Here is a 22,818-nt window from a genome sequence, read left to right as displayed (position 1 = left end):
TTCTTTACATTAATCTGGAATAAGAAAACAAAATTTTGCATCACACAACATTAACAAAAAAAGACATAACATTTGCGATTTTTTTTACTCTGACACTAATCTCACATGCGAGTTTCAGAAGAGATCTCAACAATGTCACAAATGCTTCAGATTCACAGAAAGTCAGAGATCTCCCTATGAACTACCAAAAACAATTTATCCGAGCTATGCAGCCTACATTCATTTCATAACTTTATACTCTTACTACAGTATATGACAATAACTGCCTCATTTATGTCCCCTTAAGCAGTTTCAAACAAACATCTAAGCAAAAGTTGATACTTCATAGAACCATATAACTGAAGCTATAAAAGAGCAGCCTTGAGCAATAATATGAGAAATATACAGACTTACAGATTGTAGATTATCATCCATCAAAAATGTCAAACATCTAAACATGCCCAGGATTTTATACCTCTCTCTCTCTCTCTCTCTCTCTCTCTCTCTCACACACACACACACACACACACACACACACACACACACACACACACACACACACAAACACAGCCTTACCTGTCTGTCCTCCAGCTTCCTGTGAGTTCTCCACACTGTGAGATGTGAGCAGAAGAAGGGGAGTGAAAAAGGAGGAGGACAGGGGGCTGAAAGAGAGAGATAACAAAAAGGAGGATGGAGAAAAAGTGTCAAATAATGAGGAAGAGCAAAAAAGAGTGCGAGAGAATGACTGATTAATGTGCGTGAAAGACAGATAGAGAATAATATCCCAGTTGGCATCCCTTGCGGAAGATAAAGTGGCAGAGAGGAGAGAGAGACAGAGAGGTGTACGGACACTGGCAGCACTATCTCTCTCTCTCTCTCTCTCGCTCGTTTGCTCTCCCTCTCTCTCTTTCACTCTCCCAACACTCAACTCCCCCTCCACCCCTTCCTCTATCTCATTGTCAAATAATGGATCGGGCTCTAAAGAGTTTAACGCTATGATATTCTCATACATTTTATCAGATCACAAACCTTTCTTGTTAGAATTTGTACAGAAGATGTTACTAAACTCCTAAAATATCAACATCACACCCTTAGCAGTGCTTTCTAAGTCAAGCTTTACTAATGCTCATAGTTTGGGGTTAATTGGGGTTAATGTTAAGTATTAACCTTACTCATCCTGCAAGGCTTACATCACAAACATGTATGATACCTCAAATCGTTTAGTTACTTATTTTTGCCTAGCAGATGCTAAAACGCAAAAAAAAAAAAGAAAAATCCCACAGAATTGTTTTGGCCACAGACATTAAGAAATGGCCAGATTAATGCTGTTTTTTCTTGCTAGGGTGACAAAAAGTACATTTTTAGTTTGATTAATTATTGAAAAGACCAATAAAATCAAAGACTTAAAACATGACATAACGAACATGATTTCCAGCTTTACACTTTAGTTTGTAACGGTGAAAGAGTTTGATGTAAACATTTAATATTTGAATGTGTGCATATTTTAAAATAAACCATGAACCTGGGTCTCAAATTTGTTTTATAAATTATACCTATATTTTTAATGACACATCTGTATAATAACAAGAAGAGTAGTATTTCATTGCCTTAAATTGCCTTAAATCTATCTATCTATCTATCTATCTATCTATCTATCTATCTATCTATCTATCTATCTATCTATCTATCTATCTATCTATCTATCTATCTATCTATCTATCTATCTATCTATCTATCGATCTTTTGTGTATTTTCAGACGCTGTGTAATTTAGGTGTAATTATTTTCTCTGACAGTGATTCACTTTGATTATCATCACAAGTTATGTGATGAATCATGCTTAGCTTATTTGATTCAGTTTTATTTGGACATTTTGGTATGATTCATATTTGTTAAAAAAAATGCTGCAAACACAAATGTAACTGGAGGGACATAATAGAGTATTATCACAAACAATACACCAGACTGTACATTATACAGACCCCCCAAAAAGTTATAATTATTTAATTTATTATTATTATTCATAAATTGGATATGAAATGAATATGCACTGCATCAGATGTTAATACTGAATTTTAAATTCTGTAATTGATGCATTTAAGTTTCTTTGTCATGTCAGTATAGATTTTTCACCCCTACAGTTGACTTGAAAAACACTCATGAAGAGATCTTGATTCATATCTATATTCTGTACCACAAGCATCCTTATCACTGCCATGTGAAGTGTAAAACCCATCTGCTGGGAGCTTATCATGCACACGCCAGAACACAGTTGCTTATTTCTTAAATCTTAGAAAGCAAATTCGACAAGGACTGACATACCAAGAAATCTTAAAAGTGACTGATGGCATACACTTATGAATATGCACTTTTACACATTACTTCCAAGACAATGTTAACGTTAACTTTGGTTTTTAAGTTCCACTTAATGAATGATTGTCTCTCTCAACACTGACCTTAAGTCTTGAACAGCGTTATGAATCTGTTTATCTCACATCACAGGGTCAAGTTTGATTGGGGCTGCTGGTGATCATATCCATCTTTATGTAACTCTAAATGTTAATCAGGAAACCGTGCATTTTTCTTACCCAAAACTTCAGATGGACCATTGCGCATCCATGTGTATCCATGACAACGACACCCAGGAGGTGATGAATTCAGACTAAAGAGCAGCACCCAGAAGCCAAAAAATTATAATGTATGAATGTGAGATTCGAAACCCAGTAACAGCTTTTTACGTACAAGATTAAAGCTTAGAAACCATCACAAAAAAATTAGTCACGGCTTTATCCAGGCACATTAATAAACACTGGTGCTCTCTCTCTCTCTCTCTCTCTCTCTCTCTCTCTCTCTCTCTCTGTCTCTCTCTCTCTCTCTCACACACACACAAGTATAGCCTATCAACTGCTGTTTCTGTTTCTTACCTTGACCAAATAACTTATATTGATAATATTATATGATCCACCCACTTCTCTTCTATAGTATTTGCCTTGACTGACTGTTTTTGTGGACTGCATTCATAAAATTACAATAAAAAATACATGAAATTAAATATTTTGATTATAATATTATATAAAACATTCTTATTGTTATCATATAAAATATAGTCAACACAGAAAATCTCTCTCTCTGTCTCTTTCTCTCTCTCTCACTCACGCAAAATACCAAAATATTATGTGATTATAATACTATATTATAATTCAATCCATCATTTTATATACTTTTAATTATTGTAACCGCATTCATATACATAAATTGCGGTCTTATTGACTTTGTTATTACGTTTCAGGCAGCTTACCTTCATTTCACACAGGTGTCCTAACAGAGACACCACAGATGTATTTTCTCACATTTACTGTATGCAAGTTATTTTGTCTTCATTTTTTGCAACAGCGTCCTCGTGTGGTGGATATGCAATAGAACCGGCAACATACTTTTAAAAGGTAACTTTTCACAATGCATGTTGAGGCTATAGAATGTGTGTATATTTGACATTAAAAAGTTTGATCATTCAAGTGAGACTGAAGAAGTTAACAGAACCGTAGGCAGAGGATTCTTACTCTAAATGATTGGGTTTAGCTCTAGCGCGCATCAATGCCATATATGTCTCTGTTTGATAGAAGTGACTTAAACAGCGTTGACGTCAGAGGAAGTGTGTAGCTCATTTCTAATGTCGACTCTAGCCTGTCCACTCTGTGGACACACACACACACACACACACACACACACACACACACACACACACACACACACACACACACACACACACACACACACACACACACACACACACACATTTATGTACATTTTTAATTAATATACAATAATGCATGTGCATTTCTTAGATTCCTTTGCTTCTGTGTTATATAAAATATAACACTTGATTATATAGCATTTACTGTTTCTGATATTTCTTATTTGACGAATGACATTTAAATTGTCGAATGACAATGAAAATGATATGATATGATATGATAATGATATGATATATAGTGGCCACATAAAGTTTAAAAGTTCTGCATAGCTGTGGAGCTGATCAAAGTAACTAATCAGAAGTCAAGCCGAGCAGCACGTGACCTGACACGGAAGACCAAGCAGAGTGGACAGTCTGTTTTTGTTCAGGAAAACATCTTTGTCGAGAGAAAGAAAAAAAGTGGAAAAGCACAAGCAGCAGATCCGAGGGGCGTCTTATGTTGTCGAATAGAATCGGAATCATCTCTCAGGATAAGCTGTGCTGAAGGGGATGCTGGGGGTGTCAGAGATGACGGGCAGGTACAATGTTTGAAATAGATTTATTTTTAATTGTTGCTGTTATGGAGAAATATCCAGTCAAAGATGCATCAGATATATAAATAATGTAATACCCGTTTTTTCATTTTTTTTTCACCCAACTGATTGTTTGCTGCCTAACTGCTAGCGTTAAGTAACGTTATATATTTATTATTGAGAGAATAACTATAATATCATGGATTTCTAGATGAGGGCGGATGCTAAGCTAATTAGCCTCCCTAGTGGAGTTTTGTGTAACGTTAGTCTGTGCTGTTGGGAGACATTCCTGAGCTAGATGCTCCCACAGACTGTCAGATCCCCAGGGAAATGTGGATATAATTTGCTTCCTGAGATGTTAAGCTCCTTTAAACTCACAATTTTCATGTCCAAACAATGTAAAGGGATGTAAACAATGTAGAATTTTAAGACACGACCCCATACGGTTTCACTGATACAAAATATAACGTTACAGTAAATTAATATTTTTATTCAGCAACGATGCCTTCAATTGATCAAAAGTGATTTCTTGATTTCACAGTTGATGGAAATGTATACTTCACAGCTGAAAGGAATTTATAATTTTACAAGAGATAACTATTTCAGATAAATGCAGCAAATCAGCACATTAGAATGATTTCTGAAGGTTCACGTGACACTAAAGACTGGAGGAATAATGATGCTGAAAATTCTGCCTCGCATCACAGGAATAAGTTACATTTGAAAATAAATTCAAATAGAAAGCAGTTGTTTTAAATTGAAATAATATTTCACAGTATTACCGTTTTTCCTGTGTTTTTTTGTGAGCATAAGAAACTTAAATAGACTCCACGCTTTTGAGTGGTATTATATAAATATGAGATTCTGTGTAATATTCAGAATTCCAGTTGAAGTATTTTGATAAATATTTACTAGCATGTCAATGGGGTTCTAAAGCCTTAAGAACGCTGGTGAAAACAATATTCAGATATAATTTTTTTTAAACTACATTTGGAGTAAATAACATTTCACCAATTGACAGTGAAAATATTTTTGATATGGTTTGTTCAGGTTTTCAAATTTTAATACTGTATTGTATATGCTTATATGTCACCCTACTTGCAGACACAGATGCTGTGTTACAGACATAAGCAAGCCTTCAGCAAACACACACACACACACACACACACACACACACACACACACACACACACACACACACACACAGAGACAGATGGCACAGCTCCCACTTCCTCACACTGCAGTGTTAGACCTCAACTGTTGCTCTGTGAGCTCTTGCTTATGATAAGAACTGACATACAACAGTCTCCTTCTCTTAAACACTAAAATGATGTATTTATAGATCTACAGTGTATTAGTACACAAGCAGATCTTCTCTGCTCTACTTCACGTCACCATATTAGGGAACACAGCCTTAGAATCATCTGTCTGCTTTAACGCCATGACAGTGGTGAAGGGAATGAGGGGAAGTTGTAAAGACGGCTCCGTCCTCTAGTAGCCACATCACCTGTGATGTCATAGGGGAGAAATGTCTGTGGAATCAGTGAGTCATTTGAGATCACTGCTGGCCAAGTAACCACAGGCCCCTCCAGGCTAATTCTTTTTGTGTGATGTAAACATTGGTTGCCATCTTGCCTGGTCACTTAAATGGAGTAACTTAATATCCTGCAAAGTGCCAGACAGCCTACGTGGGATTTTTGAATAGAGAAACATCACCTTACAGAGAAAGAGTAGGATGGCAAATGACAGTACTATAAGATACTGCTATTGATACAAATTTAATAATATTAAATATGACACACAATCAACTGAGGAAATTTAATGAGGGTTTGTTTTGCACTGTTTATTCAGAAATTAATCAGAAAACGTGTATTACATTGGCTCAGTTCTGTTTATTTTCTAAGCTAATGTCAGTAATTGCCAAACGAGCAATTGAAGATTCAGTATGATTTTTAAACGTTTTTAAAAAGAAGTCCCTTATGCTCAACAAGGCTGCATTTATTTGATCAAAAATACAGTAAAAACAGTAATATTGTGAAAGTTTTCTACTGTAATATATTTTCAAATGTAATTTATTCCTGTGATACAAAGCTGAATTTTCAGCATCATTACTCCAGTCTTCAGTGTCACATGATTCTTCAGAAATCAATCTAATATGCTGATTTGCTGCTCAAGAAAAATTTATTATCAGTGTTGGAAAAAGTCGTGCTGCTTATTATTTTTGTGGAAACTAATGCATTGTTTTCAGGATTCTTTGATGAATGGAAAGGTCAAAAGAAGAGATTTTTTTGGTCACTTTCAATGCATTTTTTACTGAAGAAATGTATTTATGCTCATGCTCATAATGGCATGTTACATCTATAAGCTCATGGTAGATGCCCCACTAATCATTTCTCTTGACTTGATCTGTTTGTAACAGCAACATGGCCAATGCCTTGGCAAACGCCGCGTGCGAACGGTGTAAAAGTGGATTTGCCCCAGCGGAGAAGATCGTCAACAGCAATGGCGAGCTGTATCACGAACAGTGCTTCGTCTGTGCCCAGTGTTTCCAGCAGTTTCCTGAAGGGCTCTTTTATGAGGTACTTGCATTAAACCTGTCATGTTGCATTTAATCTTGAAGCCAGTGTGTAAAAGGGTGATTTCTTTTGTTTAGTTTTTCAGTAAATTATAGGAAAACCCTGAGGTCCACTTGGTTAGATTTGTTTAGTAATGTACATGAAATATAATAAATAAGATAATAATAAAAATAATAAAAATAACAATAATTCTGTTTATATGATCCACACACATGAAAAACTGTGTGTGTGTCTATATATATACAGTACAGACCAAAAGTTTGGACACACCTTCTCATTTAAAGAGTTTTCTTTATTTTCATGACTATTCATGACGATTCACACTGAAGGCATCAAAACTATGAATTAACACATGTGGAATTATATATGGAATTATATACATAACAAAAAAGTGTGAAACAACTGAAGATATGTCATATTCTAGGTTCTTCAAAGTAGCCACCTTTTGCTTTGATTACTGCTTTGCTCACTCTTGGCATTCTCTTGATGAGCTTCAAGAGGTAGTCACCTGAAATGGTCTTCCAACAGTCTTGAAGGAGTTCCTCGAGAGATGCTTAGGAAATTGTTGGCCCTTTGCCTTCTGTCTGCAGTCCAGCTCACCCCTAAACCATCTCGATTGGGTTCAGGTCCAGTGACTGTGGAGTCCAGGTCATCTGGCGCAGCACCCCATCACTCTCCTTCTTGGTCAAATAGCCCTTGATGCCTTCAGTGTGACTCTACAATTTTCATAGTCATGAAAATAAAGAAAACTCTTTGAATGAGAAGGTGTGTCCAAACTTTTGGTCTGTACTGTATATATATATATATATATATATATATATATATATATATATATATATATATATATATATAGACACACACACATTCATGACTATTTTTCACCCTCTCTGACACTTCGCATTTTATTTATGTTACCTGAATACTTCATAGAAAGCTCATTTTAGTTAAATGATTTTTTTTTTTTTGGATTGGCTGAAGCGTTGAGTTTTGGCAGCAGTTGATTGACTTTGAGATGTATTCCCGTTGGAGCTGATGTTATGTTTGATTGTCTTCCCTTCTGTCCATAGTTTGAGGGAAGGAAATACTGTGAGCATGATTTCCAGATGTTGTTTGCTCCCTGTTGTCACCAGTGTGGTAAGAGACGCACATGCACAAACATATGAACAGGTGATGTTATTGACTGTGCTAGTTAATTGTGAATTGTGTCCCTCATTTTCCCACAGGAGAGTTTATAATTGGGCGTGTGATTAAGGCCATGAATAACAGCTGGCACCCTGACTGTTTCTGCTGTGATATCTGCCAAGCCGTGCTCGCCGATGTTGGATTCGTCAAGAACGCCGGCCGGTGAGTTTACAGCCAATGAGGGGTGACCGTGAACATGTGACTGACAGACTGCATACATTGGTCTATGATCAGCTTTCATTAATGGATTATCTTTGTTCTCATAAGCAATTTTGATCTTAAATACACTTTTAAGTCCTAGGCTGCAAACCAAAATCATACATTTGAGATGTTCTCTAGTTCAGCTGGTTGCATATGGGAACAAATGAATAACTTGAAATATGAATGAACAAGAAATGGGTCACCGTCCGAGTGTTCTTATTGGCTGACATGCACAAATCTGTGTTTTTTTCCAGCCATCTCTGCCGTCCATGTCATAACCGTGAGAAAGCTAGGGGCCTTGGGAAGTACGTCTGTCAGAAGTGTCACGCCATCATCGAGGAACAGCCCCTCATTTTCAAAAATGACCCCTACCATCCCGACCACTTCAACTGCAGTAACTGCGGGTCAGTACAGCACTAAGTGATTTCATCTGCTGTGTCCATTTACTGAAAGTGATGTGAATTTGAGGTTGTGTGTTTTACAGTAAAGAGCTGACTGCAGATGCCCGTGAGCTAAAAGGGGAACTCTACTGCCTCCCCTGCCATGATAAGATGGGCGTGCCGATCTGCGGAGCCTGCAGGCGTCCTATTGAGGGCCGTGTGGTCAACGCCATGGGCAAGCAGTGGCATGTTGAGGTCTGTGTGTTTTGTTTAGATTTGTAAAACTGTGTTCATACAGTGTGCACCATAATATATCTGAGTATATATCTAAATAGGGATGCTAGGTGATTAAAAAAAACAAAAACAAAAAAAACCTGTTTATGCGTATTGGTCATAATGGCGGCCTTGGCAAGGTATCAAAGCAAACACAGTCGCTTATGTTTCAAGTGTATGTAAGAAGATCTGGACACAGGATATCGGTTCTGTTTATGAGGCCTTGCTGTCTAATACACCTGCCATGGTCTATTCATCTAAAAATTAAGGTTTCGTGCTGTTGTCATATTTATTTGTGTATATTTTATTGATATTAAATCGTTTATTTAAAGGAGTGTGTTAAAAAACAACAACAGCATATTATTTTTTGCTGTGCTACTAAAATGATTTTTACTCTTGAAATGTTGATATTGTGATGGTCCTATACCTAATTGAATAATGTTTGATTATTACTAATTAACACAATATTATATAATAAACTCTAATTCTGTGTTTTGAGCATTCTGTGTCCACTGTGTGAATAAAGATGCAATTGATCAAAAGTGACAGTAAAGGCATTAAGAATTTTACAAAAGATCTACATTTCAAATAAATGCGATTCTTTTGAACTTTGTTCAAAGCATCCTGGAAAAGAACAAAGTTGTTCTTGAGCAAATCAGCATTCCAGAATGTTCTCTAAAGGATCATTTGACACTAAAGACCATTACAGAAATTTACCATTACAGAACAAAACAATTACATTTTAAAATATATAACAGTAGAAAACATGTATTTTAAAACAATTAAACAAATCTTGAATGGTATAGTGTGTATTTGAACTGCATGCTCACAGCTTGTGTGTTTGTTTGTCTCTACAGCATTTTGTCTGTGCGAAGTGCGAGAAGCCTTTTCTGGGACACCGTCATTATGAGAGAAAAGGGCTTGCTTACTGCGAGACTCACTACAATCAGGTAACACATGCCTAACACCGCTTTGAAAGTCCCTTTTGATCCAAAAGAAATTATTAAATAATGAAACTTTCAGCTTTTTATGTGAGACATCTGTTCTGTCTGTTTGCAGCTCTTTGGTGATGTTTGTTACCATTGCAACCGTGTGATCGAAGGAGACGGTAATCACTGTTTAATTGACATGATATTGACATTTAGTTCCTAACCTTTGCAGCTTTGATGTGCAGTTGTTTTGGCTACGGGTTCTGCTGTCATGAGTTGTGTTAAGTTGTTTTTGTGTTTTCTGTCAGTGGTGTCGGCTCTGAATAAGGCTTGGTGTGTGAATTGCTTCTCGTGCTCGACTTGTAACACCAAGCTCACCCTCAAGTAAGTGATATTACACATACATACTCATCCTATATAACAATCTGTCCTTTTTCTGTTAGCGACTGTTTGGTAACTGTGTTTAAATTTGTGCAGAAGTGTCTTTAAATTGGGTCTCTGCGCTGCTGTGATGTTCTTCTTTTGGATCATTACTAACCTTTCTCTCAAGGAAACTATTTTATTCTCTACTTCTGTCCCATTCGATTCTCTACTTCGGTCTCTAATGCTAGCTCATTTCTCTTCCTCTCTCCTGCCTCAAACCAATTCCTCTTCCAATTTTCTATCCAATTTCTCCTCTTTTTCGCTCGTTCCTCCACTTTCCTCTTTCATTGTCCCTGACGGTGGCCCTGCAGGGACAGGTTTGTGGAAGTGGACCTGAAGCCAGTGTGTAAACACTGTTACGAACGCCTGCCAGAAGAGCTGAAGAGGCGTTTGGCCAAACGTGAACGCGACTCTCAAGAACGGCGAAAGAAAGTCATCGCCGTCTGTCTGTAACCCTTTTCTCTCTTTTTCCTTCTTCATGCTCATCTGCTTCACTCGTTCATTATCATTGGTTAGTGTCTTCAGCCTCACCATGTATTTATTTCTCAGCAACTTTTTCCTGTACCAACTAGGGATTTTGCGATTAACCGCGAGCCAGTTGAAAATCGATTCAAATGTGTGAGATGCTAAACAAATTGCGATTCACTGTCTTTAGAAAAGTTTTGATGGTATTTTTTTTTCTTTTCATCTTGCCTCTGTATAGTGCATATTAAAGTTCATAAGTACAGCTGCTTTACCTACAGTGGAAACCAAGGAAATGCTTTAAGCGCCACCTGCTGGCAGAGAATGAATCTGTGTGTCTAATGTTTGTTTCTTGCAGATTTTTTTTATGTATAGTTTCACAAAACTGAAGTCAAATCATTCTGTTTTTGCTTTAAATTTCGAAATTATACAATCTAATTCAGATTAAAAACTGCTTATGTTGCAAGTATGCAGCATCTTTGTTTGGATCAAGATTAAAATGCAGTGGTTGCCTTTAAGTGAAAAGAGCACAGACAAAGCCTTATTTTGTTTATATGAAGAGTTTTATTTTATTTGTGTTACTTATGATTTGAGCCTTGTTTTAAAATTTCAATTTAGTTTTGTTATTTACATTTACATTATATTTACATTTTTGTTATTTAGCAGATGCTTTTATCAAAAAAAAAGCTTTTATACTTGGACAAATCAGAAAGAGCTTTATCAGAAAGAGCTTTATTGCCAAGTATGCTTGCGCATACAAGGAATTTGTTTTAGTGACATAAGCTTCCAGTAAACAGAGACAACAACACACAGACCAAAAAAAAAAAAAAAAAAATTTACAGGAGATTTACAAATTGGCAAATAAATAAGTGTATAAACAATTGTGCTATAAATGATAATGGAATAGGATTGAGTGAGATGCAGGAATGTTCTAGGATGGAGGGGTAACAAATAAATATAAGGATATTGCACATTTTTACATAAGTTTAAGTGGGAAACATTTAACTGTTCATGAGGTAGATTGCCTGGGGGAAGAAACTATTCTTGTGCCTTGCTGTTCTTGTATTTGCGGCTCTGAGGCGCCGGCCAGATGGCAAAAGTTCAAAGATGGGGTGACTTGGATGTGAGGGATCCAGAGTGATTTTCTGAGTCCTTTTCCTCACTCTGGATGTGTACAGTTCTTGGAGGGTGGGCAGGGGAGTAATCAAGGACCAATAATCCTTTCAGCAGTCCGAACAGTTCTCTGTAGTCTTCTGATATCTGATTTTGTTGCTGAACCAAACCAGACAGTAATTGAAGTACACAGGACAGACTCAATGACGGCTGAGTAGAACTGTTTCAGCAGCTCCTGTGGCAGGTTAAACTTCCTCAGCTGGCGAAGGAAGTACAACCTTTGTTGGGCTTTTTTCACAATGGAGCCAATGTGATTGTCCCACTTCAGGTCCTGAGAGATGGTGGTTCCCAGGAATCTGAATGACTCCACTGCAGTCACAGTGCTGTTCATGATGGTGAGTGGGGAAAGTGCAGGGGGGTTTCTCCTAAAGTCCACAGTCATCTCCACTGTTTTGAGCGTGTTCAGCTCCAGGTTGTTAAGACTGCACCAGACAGCCAGCTGCTCAACCTCCTGTCTGTAAGCAGACTCGTCACCGTCCTGGATGAGGCCGATGACTGTAGTGTCGTCTGCAAACTTCAGGAGCTTGACAGAGGGGTCTTTAGAGGTGCAGTCGTTGGTGTACAGGGAGAAGAGCAGAGGGGAGAGAACACATCCCTGAGGGGCACCAGTGTTGGTGGAGCAGCTGTTTGACATGAATTTCCCCAGTCTCACTAACTGTTGCCTATCTGTCAGAAAGCTGGTGATCCACTGACAGATAGAGCTAGGAACAGAGAGCTGGGTCAGTTTGGTCTGGAGGGTTGTTGGGATGATGGTGTTGAAAGCCGAACTAAAGTCCACAAACAGGATCCTCACATAAGTCCCTGTTTTGTCCAGATGTTGCAGGATGAAGTGCAATGCCATGTTGATTGCATCATCCACGGACCTGTTTGCTCGGTACGCAAACTGCAGGGGGTCCAGTAAGGGTCCAGTGATGTCCTTCAGATAAGCCAGAACCAGTTTTTCAAACGACTTCATGACGACAGACGTTAGAGCCACAGGTCTGTAGTCGTTAAGTCCTGTTATCTTGGGTTTCTTTGGAATGGGGATTATGGTTGAGCGTTTGAAGCAGGAAGGCACTTCACACAACTCCAGAGATCTGTTGAAGATCTGTGAAAAGATGGGGGCCAGCTGGTCAGCACAGGTTTTCAGACAGGCTGGTGTAACGCCATCTGGGCCTGGTGCTTTTCTTCTTTTGTTTTTCTTGAAGACCTGGCGCACATCATCTTCACAGATTTGAAGAGCAGGAGGTATGGAGAGGGGGATTGCAGGAGGTGTTAATGGTTGTGTAGGGAGATGGTCAGAGTGGGTGTTGGGGGTTTCAAATCTACAATAAAACTCATTCAGGTCGTTAGCAAGTCGTTGATTAGCCTCAGTGCAAGGGGATGGTGTCTTGTAGTTTGTGATGGCTCTCAGTCCTCTCCAAACTGAAGTAGAGTCGTTGGAAGTAAACTGGTCTTCCAACTTTTTAGCGTAGGTCTTTTTAGCCGCTCTAATCTCTTTGTTCAGTGCGTTCCTGGCCTGATTGTACAAGACCCTGTCCCCATATCTGTAGGCATCCTCTTTGGCCTGACGAAGGTGTCTGAGTTTTACTGTAAACCATGGCTTATCATTGTTGAATGTTAAATAAGTCCTGGTAGGAATGCATATATCCTCACAGAAACTAATATAGGATGTTACGGTCTCTGTGAGTTCGTCCAGATCGGTGGTAGCAGCTTCAAAAACGCTCCAGTCTGTGATGTCAAAACAAGATTGTAAATCCTGCTCTGTTTCGCTGGTCCATCTCTTCACAGTCTTTACTACAGGTTTAGCAGATTTAAGTTTCTGCTTGTAGGTCGGTATAAGATGAACCAGACAGTGATCAGAACGTCCCAAAGCTGCTCGTGGAACAGAGTGATATGCATCCTTTATTGTGGTGTAACAGTGATCCAGTATATTACTGTCTCTGGTGGGACAGGTAACATGCTGTCTGTATTTTGGCAGTTCACGGGAGAGATTGGCTTTATTAAAGTCCCCAAGAATGATTAAAACAGAGTCCGGGTGTTGTTGTTCTGTGTCTGTGATCTGATCAGCGAGTTTCTGTAAAGCCAGACTTACTTGCGCTTGAGGAGGGATGTAAACACTAACCAGAATGAACGAGTGAAACTCCCGCGGCGAATAGAACGGCTTGCAGTTGATAAACTGCGTTTCTAGATCAGGACAGCACATCTTCTTTAATACAGTTACATCTGTACACCACCGTTCATTGATGTAAAAGCATGTCCCGCCGCCGCGCGATTTCCCCGTTGATTCTGCTTCGCGGTCCGCTCTGAACAGCTGAAAGCCCGGCAGATGGAGTGCGCTGTCCGGTATGGCGTCATTCAGCCAGGTTTCCGTGAAACACAGAGCAGCAGAGTGAGAGAAATCCTTATTTGTCCGAGAGAGCAGAAGGAGTTCGTCCGTTTTGTTGGGTAGAGAGCGGAGATTTGCGAGATGGATGCTAGGCAACGGCGTTCGAAATCCGCGCTTCCTGAGTCTGACGAGCGCTCCCGCTCGCTTTCCCCGTCTGCGCGTCCTGAAGCGCTTGATCAGCGCCGCTGCTCCTCCGATAACAATGTTCAGTAAAACGTCTGTATAATAGAAATCCGGAAAAATATCATGTGGTGTGTTCTGCCGAATGTTCAGCAGTTCATCCCTGGTGAATCTGATCGTGTTTGTTAAACAAAAAACAGGAAAAACGAACAAAAACAGTACAAACACTGGAGAGCCAAGCACTGAAGCAGCCATGTGCGGCGCCATCTTTGCAAAATGAGGACGATAGTAGCAATCAAAATCAACAAAAGTGAAATAATATGCAAGTGCTATATTAGTAAATTCTTATATTGTGTTATATTTCAATTTCACAAAGAAACGGGCATCATTTTGTCCAAGCAATAATAAAAGGACACATTTAATTTTATAATTTGTTTTAAATCCCATTTTCAAATAGAAATCAAATAGAATCGCGAAATCAAAATTGTGAATTGAATCGATTCGTGAGTTGCATCGGTAGTACCAACTCTTTCCTGTATTTCTTTTATCATTATCGCTTAATTATGCACTCTCATTTCCCCCAATTATGCATTTCTCATGTTTCCCCCCAATATAGAGGCTAAATATGCCTTTAAAATCATCTAATGCTCGCTTCATCTTAGATAACACTAGAATTTTAATAACACTGTTCAAAATCAATATAAAATTTTCATTCTGTCCATTATACTTCAGCGAATGATTTCTTTGTCATTTAATTGTCTTTTAATGTAGTTATTAAAATGTGAAAATCAACTAAAAATTAAATCAGCCATCAGCCATTCTCATATTATTAATGTTTTATGCCCCCCCCCCCCCCCCACACATTTGGTCACTCATACACCCAATGCATGACACTGCCTTCAAAGTTTTTATTAAAAATAAACATCTATGATAAACATGAAGTGCTAAGTGCTAAAACCCTTTATTATAGAATTTAATATTTATAATTCGCTTGTATTTTAATATTTTCAGTTATTATTTTAGTTTAAGTAATTGTAGTACTTCAACCTAAATTTATTTAATTTCAGTTTTCAAGGCAACATTTCTATTTGTTATTTCAGCTTTATTTCTATTATAAAAAAAATATTTTGTAATGTAATAATTTTACAAATATTTGGAATGGGATGCATACTTGCAGACTATATTTCTGGCCTGAATGTGTTAATATCACACTCCTAAAAGCAACATTTTTGTTTTAGGAACAAGTTTGTGGAGTTTGACATGAAGCCGGTGTGTAAGAAATGTTACGAGAAGTTTCCTCTGGAGCTGAAGAAGAGACTTAAGAAGCTGGCGGAGACTGTGGGCCGCAAGTAGATCTCCCCGCCCACAGGGGGGGCCAAAGGATGTCAATATAACATCTTTGGTGCTTAAAGAATGAACGGAGACCAAACTAAATCTGGACTGCTTATGATCTTGGATTAGACATCACTTGTGTCTTACTTTATTGTCGTAAATGTTACATTTGTTTTTCTGTGACAGAAAGCAGCCAGCAGATTTTCTTTGGTCTCGGATCAAGATGTTCTTGTGTCTTAACACACTGCAACCAAAACCAAACCAAATACTTTTATACTTTTTATTGATATATATGTGCTTGCATGTTTATAAGGATAATACTAGTTTGTATTCACGCTGTTCAGATTAATTATTCAGCACATTTTTGCTTCATGTACAATGCCACAGCTTTTTCTCAAGGCTGAACCCCTTTCTGTGTCTTTCCCAATGCCCGGCTTTGATGTATTGATCTGAGATTTGTATTTGATATTTAATGTATGCTCGAGCCTCACGTTTTTCTGTCAGACAGGGGATCGAAAGTTAATACATGATGTAATGAGCCTGGAGGAGCATGGCAAGCTCTAAACTCTTCGCTCGACTGAAAGTGCTCAGATTGTCTAACCTACTTTCCAGCTTAAATGATCTAGCTTTATTAAAGCCCTCCCTGTGTTCTCGAAATATGCAATAAATTAGACCACTTGTATATCTTCTGAGAGGTGTATGAGCAGAGAGGTTTATGTTGACTGTCTTGCATCATAAAATTCTCGTCTTTTTCATGTTGTTTTAAAAGTTGTCTTATTTTTTTTTTATCTGGAGAAAAATGCCTTTGATGATATTCAAATCTAATGAACATGTGCCTTATGTATTGTTTATATGCATTGACAGCAATTACTTATGATTTCTGTAACAATTGACTGAACTTAAACATGATTTGGCTGTCCTTGATTTCATAATCTGTTTTTAAGTATGAAAGACATTTTAAAATTGTACGTTTTAACGTCACTGCATTTTCTGCTTAAATTAATTCACATTATTATATTTTGTTTATTATACATTTAGCTATTTGCTATTTTTATTTTTTTATTGTTTATATCCAGACATTTCATTGTAATTTACATCATTTCTTTTTTAAGTGATAGCAAAAGTACTTCTTTGCAGTCTGGATTCACTGAATGTTGCATTTTGGCAAAATATATATTAATATGCTTGTTGAAAGCTTTTAAATAATGAATATCACTATGTTCTGTATGAAACATCAAAATGTATTAATAAAGTATGCACATTTCTGATGTCTTCACATTTTCTTTATAATGGACTTTTTATTAAGGTTATTGTATGCTAGTGTACTCTTTAAAAACATGTGCACAACGAACTTTTATCAGATATTGATATTTAAACAACCTACATGGATTTACAGTCAGCGATCTATAAAATTTGGCATTTAAATCAAATGCAAAACACAATAGTAAAATTGTAATAGGAGCAAAAATCACTATAAAAGTGCCATAAAATAGTTTATAAGACACATGCAATATTCTTATTTTATGCAGTTATCTGAACTGCATGAAATAAGAGACCAATGCATCATTTAGTACAAACCAGTATATTTTGTTTCACATAGTAAAGAAAGTCAGACGAGTTTGGAACGAATTATTCGTTTGAGATGGCGCTTCTTTGGGAATTTGCCACCAGGAGGCGCTGCTACACTAGACCGGAATCTTCAACCTGAAAGTTGCATTTCGTTTGCAAACGACCCTCAATCCTCCACCAACATCTTCAGTACTCTGTCTCTTCTGTGTATAGTTTTTCTTTCGCTTTAAACTGAGTTGAAGTGCAACACAGTTTAATTGTTTCATTCAAAAGATTGGGAGAACAGAAAAGAGAAGCAACGCATATAAGCGCTCTGAGGTGGATTGAATTGAATAAACAACTACTCATTGTCACTGAACCGATGAACAGACTCGACGTCTTAGCCTCTAAAGCTAAGCTTCTAAGTACGAATGAAAAAATACCTCCGATTCCATTATTGTGGTTCAATTGCAGAAGTGAGAACAGTAGAAAAATATTATCTGGGTGTCGCCTCGCCTCTGTCATCATTTACAATGGCGGTAATTTACATTCAGGCGCGTTAATTTCTGTGCGCTCTCGAGGGCTGCAGCAATTCGTCTTTTCCCTGAAAGCATCTCTTCCTCTGTGGATTCTTTTCAAATGAAGCTAAAGAAGGAAATGGCAAAGAACAAAGGGACACACATTCTAAAAGTTCTCAGAGAGCAATCGAAGAGGTTTGGATTTGACAAATTAGTTTCCTCAATGATAATCTTCAACAAAAAACATGACGTCACACGGCAGGGCCGTAAACTCCGCAGACATTGTCCTCAGTATTTAGGATAAAAAATTTTAAACACACACGCACGCACACACACACACACACACACACACACACACACACACACACACACACACACACACACACACACACACACACACACACACACACACACACACACACACACACATGTTTGGTAAACGACGTTTCAGACATATTTAGTAATATTAGTAGTAAGAAAGCATTGATGTTTTTGGGAATGGCACCCCATAACAATGAAGACAGAAAAAAAACATAGATGTTTGAGTTAATTTCACAATAAACCGATTAAAATTGTAGCCTACATAGTTTGTGGAATTACATTTAATTAATTTGAATGCAAAAATTTCATATTGATCATGTTCTATTCTGTAAAATTAGTATAAATCATACAGTCTCAGAATAAAAAGGTTTCATTTTATGTGTGCAACAGCCTTTCACTGGCCGTCTGTAGCTCAACTATCAACTATTTATAGATTTCCTTGGTTTCTACTACAATAAACATATTTTAACCATATGTAAACATAAATATAAACTAATACTTTTTAAATAAGGCATATTGAATGTTTAAATGCATTAATTGCAAAGTGGATATTATATTACCCATTACTCTTAGTAATGTAATAATTAAATTTCATAATTTAAAAGTTCAGTTTGGGGGTATCGTATTGGTTTTTGATGTTACTGGTCTTTATCGGTGCCGATATACAGTACAGCCATATCTCACAGCTGTGAGTGTGAATTGCATTTATACAACAGTTTGATGTGGAACAGTTTATGTGGAGTTGTATTATGAGAGAGATGGACTGAGCGAGTGTGATTACCTGCATCTGATACAGCATTCATTCTTCAGCTCAATCTCATATTCACAATAAAACATTAGTTTGAATTTCGCTGAGGAAAGCAATGTCTTTGTTGTACTATCCTTTCATCTGTTGAGGGTGATTTTTTGATTATAGCGCTGCTCAGTGCATTTGTTTCCTGTGTCTTACAAGCTGTAATTTAAAGTATTATTAAGTTATTAAAATAACTTCCATTTCGGTCTCTTTCAATATAAAAGTATTTACTGTTGATTAACTCATAAAAACAGTCTCTTATCGCCATCTAACGGCGGAACAATTTAACTAAAATCACCATCACGAACACGCACGTTTCCCCAGTAATAAATACTATTATTAAATACTACTATTATTTATATAGAATATTATTTCTTTAATAATATTTGATAAACAACAACAACAGCCATCATAAAAGTTACTAGGCAATTCAATTACGAAGTCAGCGCTCTGAAATACATCATTAAAATGACATAAAATATAACGTGATGAGATTCTGCCCTCAGCCAAAACTATTTGCTCCGGAACAAATAATAGATTAATAAGACCAAAGATTGCCAGTTGGATTTATCCAAAACAATATCATGTTTAACCACTATAGAGACATCGGAGCTAGCAGTGAATTCCAGAAGATCTGGCCAAGGTGAGGCTGCTCTCTGTGGGTTCATGAGTGCTGAACAGCCGCTGACGCCCTGAAGCCCACAGCTCCGAAAATGTTGAAGCAAATTTTTAAATAGACGTCATCTTTATTTCAAACTGCATATTTGAAGTCTAAACAAATACATTTTGGCCAAACAACTATCTTAAAACTACATTCAGTGACACAAAAACAGTATTCATTTTAAAATGTAATTTAATTAGGGGTGCCGCCATGACACTCACTGTGAGGAATTCTGCAAGCAGAGTAATACAAAGAGTGAAACCATTAGAGTTCTGATTAGTGATGGCAGCTTTTAAAACACTGCTTCATGAAGCTTCAAAACCTTTGCGAAACAATTGTTTAAAAAAAGTGAATCATTTTTCAAAGCAAATGGTTCAATTTATTCAAAGCTTCGAAATGGTTAGTTTCTCCCATGACTAGTTCTGATATTGCTTGCATTATCACACTCTTATCATCCAATCAGATTCAAGGACCAGAAAGAACTCTTGTATTAACGCAATATCACATTCGTAGCCATGAGATGTGTATCGCACACTGTCATTATATATGGCACTCCGCCTGCAGTGCTGACAGCCATATCTCACGGTTACTTACCGTATGTGATAAATATGACATTTCCCTCTCTTAACATTAATGGAGAGAATAACAACTTTGATATCAGCCATGTTCAGATCGAATTAGTGGGCTACCATAATTTTTATATATACAATTTGAAAGTAAATCCATATTGTTTTTAAATAAATAATAGACAATTTGATATAATTAATGAAAATAAAGTTTAATTAAAATATGAAAATAAATAAGTAAATAATACAAGGACATCAGTACAGTATTCCCTATTGCTATAATGAGTAGAAATATATATATATATATATATATATATTTCTACTACTATGTTTATTAAAAGGCTGCTTGGTGAAGAGAAACAGTACTGTGTCATAACGTAATAAGGATGTAACCACATATGTACATATATATATATATATATATATATATATATATATATATATATATATATATATATATATATATATATATATATATATCAGGAAAAAATATTTTTCATATAATATTTAGACATATTCATAATATTAGGTTTTTATTCCTTCAGTTTGGAATGTGTGGTTACATCCTTATTACGTTATGACACAGTACTGTTTCTCTTCACCAAGCAGCCTTTTAATAAACATCTTTAATTTTTATCCAGACGCACTGGGCCAAATAGACTTTACTCTCCCTGTTCATTGATTATGTTGTGCCTTTATGAAAGCACCATAAAAAATTTTTTAACTACATTTTTGAAATATAGAATGTGATACAGCTAGCTGGAGGCCAGAAGTGTATAGTGTCTGTTAATTAAGGATTTACATCAAACCAGATATTTGTTGTGGAGCCCGCAGTGCATTTAGTCTGTTGATTGCAATGTGTAAAAATCATGCTGTGCCCAGAGGCCAATTCTAGTGCAAATAAAGTATAAGGAAAGAAAATATAGAGCCTGTGTCCATAACAGTAGCCGTCTTAAATTATTCATGCTGAGTGGGAATAGTCGAACTTGTTAGACTTTGTTATTCAACGATAGGATCCATTGATTGACTAGCGTAGACACTCGGTACTCCTGCACGTTTTAGATCAATTTGTGTTTTTATGAGAAAGAAAGAAGGCTGAAAAGAGAGACAGACTGATAGAAACAGTGAGGTTCAGGACTGCAGGGAGTTATGGCAAAGGACTGAAAATCTATCATGGTGACAGTATACATGGAAAACGTCAATATGTGTCACACACAGAAAACCTTCCGGGTGGATAAAGGAAAGCGACAAGTGCAGAGCCGGGGATCTAAGTGCGGAAACGCAGGTGCAGCCATGCTTATCAGGTTTCTGGTTGTCCAAACATAGCCTAGTTAATTGTTGTGATTAATATTATTGATCCGGTGAGGGAAATTATGGTAGCCAACTCGTTCGACCTAAACGCGGCTGATAATCAAAGTTGCTTTTCTCTTCACTACAGTTTAGAGAGCGAAACTGAGTTCTGGCATAAATGGCTTCTCTTCAACATATGCTCCGGCATATGTGACTGAGAAGTGTTCTAGACATCTTCTACTTGTCAAATCGTCTACTTATTGTCCTCTTAACTAGCAGATTGAGAGGAGTACCATCATGGCAGGTGGTCTGAGCTGCTGGTTTCTGGTTTACTTACTTTCTCAAGTGGAGATTTTCAAATGCACCCAGACATTTTCATCGGAAGCAATTGCTGTAAAGAGGAAACAGGATTTCAGAACTGTATAATTGACATAATTATCTAAGTCGATTCTTTGTGCCAACACTATTTCTAGACATTGCTTCTTTTCTATGTCCCATTAGGCCAGATCTCTCTCTCCCCAAGATGAAGCCAACTGAATCTAAATGGGACACATGTTTTATTCAGGAGACAAGTGATATCATGGCTTGTGCCTCAGGGAAAAATGTGTGCCTGAGTGTTTTTGTTTGGTTTGGTGTTTGATTGGAAGTCACTAAAGTGAAATGACTTTACCTAGTGCTGGGCGATATATCTAACGATATGATCATGCACATCTAGTCAGTAAATCTGGTGCCGCTAAATCTGGTACGCAATATCGCGTTCATTATCGAAGGCGATTCATCTGGGATAATGAACACAATATTGTGTAGCTTGTCAGTGATCTACGGCTCTGTCTATTAAATGCCACTCCAATTATAAGCAGGTGATGGTGATTTAGCGGTAATCACGGAACCAGATTTACTGACTAGATGCGTATGATCATATCGTTAGATATATCGCCCAGCCCTATAACTTTACCTAGTGATTTTTTTTGGGAGCTCATTTTCTTAAGATTTAGGAACACAGTGGAAAGGAAATGCTTTCAAGGATATCTTAGTTAAGAATGGCATTAGATCCACAGCATGCCATGAACCTGTGACATGGGTAAATTAGTTGTTGTGAGTCTGAGATGCCAATGTTTAATTGCATCATTCATCAGTGTGACAGCAAGTTTTACTCAGTTTTGGGCAAATTTCTTTTGAGGAATTCCTGTAGTAGCATAATGCTAAAATATCCGTTTTGTGGACACAAATGAGATTATATTGCCTAAATATATTCTTATTTTTCTTCCCAATTTTTAACAGGCAGTTCCTACTCAAGACCCTCCAGTTGTTTTGTCATTTAAAAACACCACATTGAGATCTCATGGAAATTAAATTTCTGAGCATGGAAGTCCACATGAATGTCTTAGTTGATTCTAGCAATTCTAGTGAATCTTAACACTGGATTAATGTCTTTTTATACTCCCAATATTTTGAAAC

General features: G+C 37.1%; 2 protein-coding genes across 4 annotated transcripts in view; one reads left to right on the top strand and one right to left on the bottom strand.

Annotated features, from left to right (window-relative positions):
- Positions 1 to 831, bottom strand: part of LOC132119595 (thrombospondin type-1 domain-containing protein 7B-like) — a 48,563-nt gene extending 47,732 nt beyond the window's left edge. Inside the window, exon 1 of the mRNA XM_059529695.1 lies at positions 556 to 831. The gene's annotated coding sequence lies outside the window, so the exon portion shown is untranslated. The remainder of the gene's footprint in view (positions 1 to 555) is intronic.
- A 3,254-nt stretch (positions 832 to 4,085) lies between these two features.
- On the top strand, positions 4,086 to 16,923 carry LOC132119594 (LIM and senescent cell antigen-like-containing domain protein 1). 3 transcript variants are annotated; one of them, XM_059529694.1, is made up of 12 exons: positions 4,086 to 4,250; positions 6,664 to 6,823; positions 7,888 to 7,954; positions 8,044 to 8,164; positions 8,458 to 8,607; positions 8,688 to 8,838; positions 9,714 to 9,806; positions 9,916 to 9,964; positions 10,094 to 10,169; positions 10,520 to 10,649; positions 12,089 to 12,093; positions 15,570 to 16,923. In XM_059529694.1, the coding sequence occupies exons 1-12, from the start codon at positions 4,222 to 4,224 to the stop codon at positions 15,682 to 15,684; spliced, it is 1,146 nt and encodes a 381-aa protein (XP_059385677.1). In that variant the 5' UTR covers positions 4,086 to 4,221; the 3' UTR covers positions 15,685 to 16,923. The 3 variants fall into 3 exon arrangements, with proteins under 3 accessions (XP_059385677.1, XP_059385675.1, XP_059385676.1); XM_059529692.1 differs by lacking the exon at positions 12,089 to 12,093 and having other exon boundaries at positions 10,520 to 10,653; positions 15,570 to 15,706; XM_059529693.1 differs by lacking the exons at positions 10,520 to 10,649; positions 12,089 to 12,093.
- The last annotated feature ends 5,895 nt before the right edge of the window (positions 16,924 to 22,818 follow it).

This window comes from Carassius carassius, chromosome 38, assembly GCF_963082965.1.
Source record: "Carassius carassius chromosome 38, fCarCar2.1, whole genome shotgun sequence".
Taxonomy (NCBI): Eukaryota; Metazoa; Chordata; class Actinopteri; order Cypriniformes; family Cyprinidae; genus Carassius; species Carassius carassius.
The sequence above is the reverse complement of the archived record's forward strand: the minus strand, read 5'-3'. Positions and strand labels throughout refer to the sequence as shown.